The 8,617-nt window shown below is 39.3% G+C and overlaps 1 protein-coding gene across 1 annotated transcript; it reads left to right on the top strand.

Annotated features, from left to right (window-relative positions):
* Nucleotides 1-4,708: 4,708 nt before the first annotated feature.
* On the top strand, nt 4,709-5,939 carry LOC134204154 (zinc finger protein mnm-2). The gene is made up of 2 exons (XM_062679010.1): nt 4,709-5,378; nt 5,453-5,939. Exons 1-2 carry the CDS (start codon nt 4,832-4,834, stop codon nt 5,728-5,730), a joined length of 825 nt encoding a protein of 274 aa, XP_062534994.1. The 5' UTR covers nt 4,709-4,831; the 3' UTR covers nt 5,731-5,939.
* The last annotated feature ends 2,678 nt before the right edge of the window (nt 5,940-8,617 follow it).

Below are 8,617 nucleotides of genomic sequence, written 5' to 3'. Positions count from 1 at the left end.
CTGCTATTCAACATCGCTTTGGAAGGTATAATACGAAGAGCAGGGATTTTCAAGAGTGGTACAATTTTCAATAAGTCCGTCTAGCTATTTGGCTTCGCTGACAACATAGATATTATGGCACGTAACTTTGAGAAGATGGAGGAAGCCTACATCAGACTAAAAAGGGAAGCCAAGCGGATCGGACTAGTCATCAACACGTCGAAGATAAAGTACATGATAGGAAGAGGCTCAAAAGAAGACAATGTGAGCCACCCACCGCGAGTTTGCATTGGTGGTGACGAAATCGAGGTTGTAGAAGAATTTGTGTACTTGGGCTCACTGGTTACTGCCGAAAATGATACCAGCAGAGAAATTCGGAGACGCATAGTGGCTGGAAATCGTACTTACTTTGGACTCCGCAAGACGCTCCGATCGAATAGAGTTCGCCGCCGTACCAAACTGACAATCTACAAAACGCTCATTAGACCGGTAGTCCTCTACGGACACGAGACCTGGACGATGCTCGTGGAGAACCTACGCGCACTTGGAGTTTTCAAAGGAAAGTGCTGCGTACCATATATAGTGGGGTGCAGATGGCGGAAGGTACGTGGAGGAGGCGAATGAACCACGAGTTGCATCAGCTGTTGGGAGAACCATCCATCGTTCACACCGCGAAAATCGGAAGACGACAACGATCCGACGGGAACAAGAAGGCGAGGTGCACAGCAGGCAAGGTGGATCGATCAGGTGGAGGTCGATTTGCGGACCCTCCGCAGACTGCGTGGTTGGCGAAGTGCAGCCATGGACTGGGCTGAATGGAGAAGACTTTTGTGTTCAGCACAGGCCACTCTGGCCTTAGCCTGGTGATAAATATATAAAATCAAACTCCAACTGAAATCGATCTAGAGTGTGACGCTGCAATCGAATACAGGATTGACAATTTGGTAGGAAAAAAACAACCCAAGCGAAATCGGGCAGGTTCGACTAGTAAATAATAAAAATGAGTTGAGATCTCCTTCGGATGATTTAACTCACAAACGGGTTGACCGATTGGCAAGATTTTTTCCCTAATCGATTCGTTTTGGGACCCGCAAGGTTTGTATATACAAAAAGTTGGTGAATTTTATTGGGAAATGTAAAAAATCATTAGAATACAATTTTGGGTCAGCTGTTGAAGAAAACAAAACAAACGTACGGAAATTGATTTCGAGTGCGGTGCTGCAAAATGTTCATTGTGACATTTGCAACACCCGGGCAAAGCTGGGTTACTTTTGCTAGTCCCTAATAATTTCGAACATATCTACACAATTATGGCCATTGGAAAATGATTAAACAGCGATCCATCATGAATAAAAGAAGTAAAGCTGTTTTTTTTTTCAATCGGTCAGATTTCTAGGAAACCGCAACAAATGCCTAATTGATTGACATGTTTTGTTTATAAAAGGAACACGGAAATTTATCCGCATTTCTCGCTTAACTTTTCAAAAGGACCTAAGTAACATTTTTCATTAATTAATTTGAATAGCGCAATCAACAGAACAACATGAAAGCTATTGATTACAGTATTCAAATTAAATCATGAAAAAATGTTACTTAGGTCCTTTTGAAAAGTTTGCCAAATCCCAACCAAATGAAATTGCTACCGCTACAATAATCTAATCTACGTAATCTAAGAAATCTCGCTTAACTTTTCAAAAGGTCCTAAGTGACTTTTTTTCTTGAATTAATTTGAATAGCGCAATCAACAGACCAATATGAAAGCTTTTGATTGCAGTACTCAAATTAAATCATGAAAAAAATGTTACTTAGGTCCTTTTGCAAAGTTAAGCGAGAAATCCATAATTTATCCCGTTTTTTCATTAATGCCTAAACACTCTGAAATCTCATTTAATCGAATATTAAGTCTGTTACACACTTACAGTTCTAAGTTTACCGACTGCCGAGAATCCAACAGCCAAGATATTGGTAATAATTTCTACGAATTTCGCTAAAAATTTTACCGAGATTTCGGTAAACTTTACCGAGTCATCGGTAATCGTTACCGAGATCTCGGCAAAAAATCAACTTTGCCGAATCTCGGCAAAATATTAACGAAATATCGGTAAAGGAAGTACCGAATTTCAAAAAAAATATATTTCTGAGATTTCGGCTGTTGGAATCTTGGCAAAAATTTTGCCGAGGTCTACAAAATAATTTAAGTGTGTACTCTATTCGATTTTTCCTCTGATAATAAGAACAACAAATCTCGGGTACTTATTCAAAAGGGCGTATGTGATTTTGTAAACAATGATTCAAACGTCGATTTGTCCAATCTGATGGCACTCCCACTCAAACCAACACCAAAAACAGGTAGCCGAAGGCTTCCCCAACCTGTCTGTGGTGATGGTTTGCGTGGGAGTGCTATCAGATTGGGCAAATCGACGTTTGAATCTTTGTTTACAAAATCACATACGTCCTTTTGAATAAGTACCCGAGAAATTATTAAATTATTACAATTCCTTCAAGATTTTTTTACTATCATTTGCGTTTGAATCTAAGTTCTTTTCGAAAGTTTTTATTCAGGAAGCATTGAACATTGACCAATTCCATTCGTTGTTTTGGAACCGGAAACTTGACAGATAAGCGTTTCCTTCTTCATGAATCATTCCAAGTATGTACTTCAGAATAAAGTTTGAAAAAAAAAATCATGGGAAATGGAATTCAGATAAAAATACTTGTAATTTTTCCTTTATTTAGACCGGGATAAATATTTATTCCTTTTTCTGTCCTACTGGACTTTGAATAATGAGTAATAAAGGTGTTATGGAATAGAAAATAAATTTATAAAAATGCATTAGCCATCAGTTTTCTGAAATAGTTTTCTGATTGAGTTTAGCGCTTTATTATTTTTCCAACCAAAATATTTGTTTCGGTCTTATTTTTTCTTACACTCAACACATTGTCATGAATTTGTTAGGCAAACCAACAAACAAATTGTGATAAAGAAGTATTTCTGTATAACTCCAATCGAAATTCCAGAAAATAAAAAAATATCCGAACAACTAAAGTTTGGTTTAGTTTTTTCTGCAGTTTGAAAATATTGATTTCCGCAAAAAAAACGCAATTCGTCAAAGTTGCAATAAATCTTTCAAAATTTTATACATCCCATTTTGAAAGTAATTATGTCTCGTTTTTTCATCGAAATTATCTGGTCAGCTTAGTTCAGAATATATATTTTCATTGAATCAAAGATAATTTAATCTGATTCAATATAAACGTCGGAAAAGACGTTGCCCGTTGGGGCTACTAGGTACAATTTAACTGTTTTTTTTTTGACGTCCTATGGTGGCCGCGGATATCCAGTAGATGAATATGTAACCGATAAGGCACTTCTATAATCGCTCAATAAGTGCAACGTGTTAAGTTTTAATAATCTTATTGAGTTAGGGGGGTCCCGTAGCGTAGTTGGCTACACGTTCGCCTCATAAGCGAATGGTCATGGGTTCGATTCCCAGCCCCTCCACCAAACCCTTGTCAGTTGCCAGAAGCGCAGTCCGTACGGTGGCGTTTTGGGGAACGCGCCTCACCGAAACGGCTGCCTGATGACGACTGACAAAACTGTTCTTCTCGGAGGCATTCCTCCAACGTTCTTCGATTAATGGCAACCGAACAAAGCAACGATCACTGGATTCACCACATGGACAAATGAACACAATGGACTCACGATGATATGGACTGGCAACGACAACAACAACGAATTATGGACATATAAAAATAGATTCTGTGTGGACTCTGTACAGCAGAGTACCACAGTAGATCACGGCACAGTAGCGGTTAAGAACACATAGTGCCTACCAAATAAATATACGAATGAAAAAGAAAAAAAAATCCTATTGAGTTGGCTTTAGCGATGGTAAATGATACATGCCCATTAAAAAGAAGCTTATTGCTACTTGATCGATTTAACCCTCTGAAGCGCTGCCAAATTCAAACAATTAGTTATAGATAATTAATGAGTGCATCGAATGAAACTTATAATTTTGCATTTAGACAAATTAATCAGCATAATAAATGAACAGAGAAATTCGATTCAAATTTCCGAATCAACTACAGTTTACCAGAGTTCATGTTATCACACAAGTCGTTAACAAAAAGCGCCCTTTGATGACTGCCCTTCGGTACACCATGCATCGCAATGCAAGAAAATATGCGATTTTAAAATAAATTTGCCCAAAGTTATCCTCCGATTTTAATAATATTTATCAACCAACAACAAATTCACCACATCATGCGCCATTTCCATATTCATACTCGATTTCCCTCCACCACGAGTACGCTTCGTCGTGCATTTCCTGACCAGCAGAACAGTAACATAGGGAGAACGTCGTACCAAAGCAGGAATGCCGAAAAAGGGGAGGAGGCAATTTTCCCTTTTTTTCTGCTCCTGGCTGCATCTATCTCGCATTTCCATCTTTCCACTCTGCCTAATGTTCTCCCTTTCCGCAGGTTCGACCAATTTTTTCGAAAACATTGATTTCCCTCCGTCATGCCTGCCTCTCCGCCCATGCTTGCGTGTTTCAATTAGACGCAGAACGAACCCACAAGAAAGTGACAAAAAATCTTCCCTTCAGCTAAAGGATGTTGGTCGTCTTTGTGGTCCTTGCATCCCCTGGTTTTCCAGAGCCTGTATTGTTTGGTTTTGTGTTAAATTTGTTGATTTTAGGTCTGGGATGTTCAGTTTGCAGTTGGAGTGCAAAGAGTAAACAACGCTCTGTGATTTTGGAAATCGTGTTTTGCTTATTTTGAAAACGTGCGCGCATAAACAACCGTTGACGTTTCGACTGATCTTCTCGAGGGTGGATTATTACAAATCATGTCTGTTAAAACGATTGCACCACCGCAAACTTACTCGCGGCTGTTCCGACCTTGGGATGGTGCCGCGAATAAACTAGGATCAAGTCCTAGTAAATCCAGTGATTGTGGCAGTGAAGAAATGATTAAAAGTGAACCTTACGAACTAAGTGTTAGCTCTCGCTTGGATATGGAAAGTCCTGTGTCTTCTGAACCCAAGTCACCGGCGTTCAGCCCTATGAAGTTACCGCTACCAGAAACTCCCGAATTGGATATGGGAGCCGCTTTCCTTGGACATCCTGCGGATTTGGCTTCTTATTATTACTACTACAGTCAGCAGAAGCTCGGAGTTGATTTGCTTCCACCAGGGTTCAACTTTTCCGGATTACCAATCGATCCGTTGACGTACGAACAAATGGAACAGGAATACTTCCGAGTGCTCAGTGAAGATGCGAAAGCCAAATTGCTCAGCAGTCGCAAACAGCGACCGAAAAAGTTCAAGTGCCCCCATTGCGATGTTGCCTTCTCGAACAATGGCCAACTGAAAGGTCACATCCGCATTCACACTGGTAAGTTAAAAAAGCTTCCCCAAGTTATTGATACAGTTTTCTAATAAAAAAAAACCTTTTTTTCATCTTCGCAGGAGAACGTCCGTTCAAGTGTGACGACCTCGGCTGCGGCAAGACCTTCACCCGTAACGAAGAGCTGACCCGGCACAAGCGAATCCACACGGGAATCCGGCCCTACGCCTGTCAAACTTGCGGAAAGAAGTTTGGCCGTCGGGATCACCTGAAGAAGCACACCAAAACCCACATGCCTCAGGAGCGGTACACGTACGGGTTGGCTCCGGTGCCGGCGGCCATGCTGATGCCAATGTACTCGGCGGCGGCGGCCGCTGCGACACATTTGTACGGTTACTGATGAGATGTGCGAATGTGTTAGCAGGGCGCGGAAATTGTTATAAGTGATATGTTGGGACCAGTGAATATATTAGGCTTAGTTGGGGAAAGGGTTTGGACTATTTTTGAGAGATGAATTTATGACTGAAAACAATATTTTGTGTAAAAATGAACACTTGGATAGTTTTATAGTATTTTATGACGAAAATATAAAAACCAAATAGTAAAAAATGTAGCGATCTATAATCCGAAAATGCTCAACTGATACTGAAGAACTGTAAAATATCCACATATTTTTTTTAACATATTATTGCATTTTAAAGATGCAGAGAAGTTAATTGGATTCAACGTTTAGACATTTTAAACTATTATCAAAATTGTTAACAAGAAATTTGATTTAATTCCATTTCATTTCGGAGTATATATTGAGCCTTTTCGTTACACCTTGGTGTACGAGGAAGGCAAACAGTTAAGACTGAATAATTGGCCTGAATTTTATATTGCATCTAGAGCTGTGCGTTGGTACGAAAATCACCGGCGGAGGCGTTTATCGTAAGCGCCAGTAACGTGAGTCGGCGAGGCGATTTTATGTATCGTTTGTTTCCCCTAGGGATCCTATATTAAGAAATGTGCGAATACTTTTCCAGACGATTTAGCAACGCTGTTACTTTCGTAAACAAACGCTGCCATCACTTGCCGCTGTGAAAAATGTTTAGGCTTGCACATGACTTTACATTCGAAGACACTTTTTGATTATTTTATCTATCCTCTAGCAGTGCATTTTCGCTAAAATTAAAGAGCAATACGAATGAACACGATATAAGGCATCAACTAGACTACTTTTACTTACGAAAGCAAAACAAATTGTTTTTTCGATAAAACTTTTCATAAAATCTATTTCACCAAAATCGCAATACCTTTCGATCTGCAACAATAACGATGTTCATTTGGCTCAGATTTTGACAGTTCTCAATGCTCGATTGGCTCAAGATGGCCGCTTTCGCATATCTCTGAATGTAGGATCCCTAGTTTCCCCGAAATAAAAATCATGATTTGTTAGGAAACTTTTCCGCCAGAGAATATCAAAAATTTTCTTATAAAAATCTTTAAAATTTTACCGGAATATTCTTTTGACTTTTCACAGAAATTTCATTTATGTGTTCCCTGACAAATAATTTAGAATTTATCAATGGAGTTCCTCTTAATTTGTTTCGTAAGAGCTTAGCAACTAGACCTGTGCGCCGATCTACTTTGAACCGGCGGCGGCGTGAATGCATTTTTCCAACGGTGGCGGTGGCGGCTCGGATCAGCGTGGTTCGAAATTTTCCTTCAAACAATAAGTCCAATTTAAATGCCTGCATTTCTCGTGTAATAAAAGCGGTAAGCATAATTTATAATGAGTACGCTGTTAATATTTACACTGCACTGTGGCGAGAAAGTGTGCAAAAACTTTTGTTGTTTGCCTTAATTAACCTAAACCTTTTGTGGTGACTTGGTTTGGAATGAAACTCTCTTGCAAATTCCATAAAATTTAACAGAGATTCTACATTAAATAGAGACAACCTATCAAAACTTCTTAAGAAATCTAATAAAAATTCCAGAATTTTTAAAGCGTACGTTTGTAATTTCCCCAAGAATCTCTCCAGGAATGAGCCCAGGAATTCATTCAGGAATACCATCAGAAAATTCAAGTTCCTTAAAAATTTTCTTCAAGAATTTATTTACGGTAACCTCCAGTGATTTCTTTAGGAATTCTTCATGAAGTTTCTTCATAAATTTCTTCAATGGTTCTAAGTAAAAGTAAAAGTAGTAAAAATACTTGCAAAAATGCTGAATTGTGCCTTCCTTTGACTGGTGGCTACAAAGCAAGGCCATGCTGAAAGTGACTGGATTCAATGTATGGTACGCTGTAGTTTTTTGTACTTCCTTATGTTTGCGCGCATCATCATGTTAGTTTTATGACACAGGAATACAAAAATGGTGAATCGGCTCAGAATCCTCGTATAGTAAATAACTGTGAAAGTACGTGCTTAATAAAGCTACGATACGGCAATTTTCAAATGGGGGATGTAATGCCAAAACAATAAAAAAAAAATCTGGACAATAAAGCCCCCTAGAATTTTTGGATAAGAATTTTGCAGGAATTCTTGTACAAGGAACTTTTTAGAAGTCCTGTCAAAGGAATTCTCCAGAATACAAAGAGACATAATTTCCTATAATTAAAAGGAGAAAACTTTCTCCATAGAAATTCCTTAAATTCTATCAGCGAGAAGAATAAATTATCTTGTATATCGGGGCTTCCCCATAATTCCTGAAGGGCTTACCTCAGAACTCCTAATGAAGGAACTCCTCTGAATTCCTGGAGATGGAAGAGTCAGGAATGGTTGGAAAATCAATTTCTCACAATTTATGGATCAGAAATTCATGCCCGTACAAGTCCGTAGAGCCCACGCGCATTATTTGCAGCTAAGATATACCCAAACCAGATGTTCTAGGCTCTCCAATGTGTTCTGTAGTTTGGATCAATTGGTCTACCAAGTCAACTACGCTCGATAGCTATCCGAAATCGACTAGTCATATTCATACAAGTCCGTAGAGCCCACACGCATTATTTGCAGCTCAGATATACACAAACCTGATGTTCTAGGTTCTCCAAACTGTTTTGAAGTTTAGATCCATTGGTCTACCAAGTCAACTGCGCTCGATAGTTATCCGAAATCAACCAGTCATGTCCATACAAGTTCGTAGAGCCCACGCGAATGATTTGCAGCTCAAATATGCCCAAACCAGATGTTCTAGGCTCTCCAAACTGTTCTGGAGTTTGGATAAATTGGTCTACCAAGTTAACTGCGCTTGATAGCTATCCGAAATCGACCAGACATGTCCATATAAGTCCGTAGAGCCCACGG

Source organism: Armigeres subalbatus, chromosome 1 (assembly GCF_024139115.2).
Source record: "Armigeres subalbatus isolate Guangzhou_Male chromosome 1, GZ_Asu_2, whole genome shotgun sequence".
NCBI classification, from domain to species: domain Eukaryota; kingdom Metazoa; phylum Arthropoda; class Insecta; order Diptera; family Culicidae; genus Armigeres; species Armigeres subalbatus.
The sequence above is the reverse complement of the archived record's forward strand: the minus strand, read 5'-3'. Positions and strand labels throughout refer to the sequence as shown.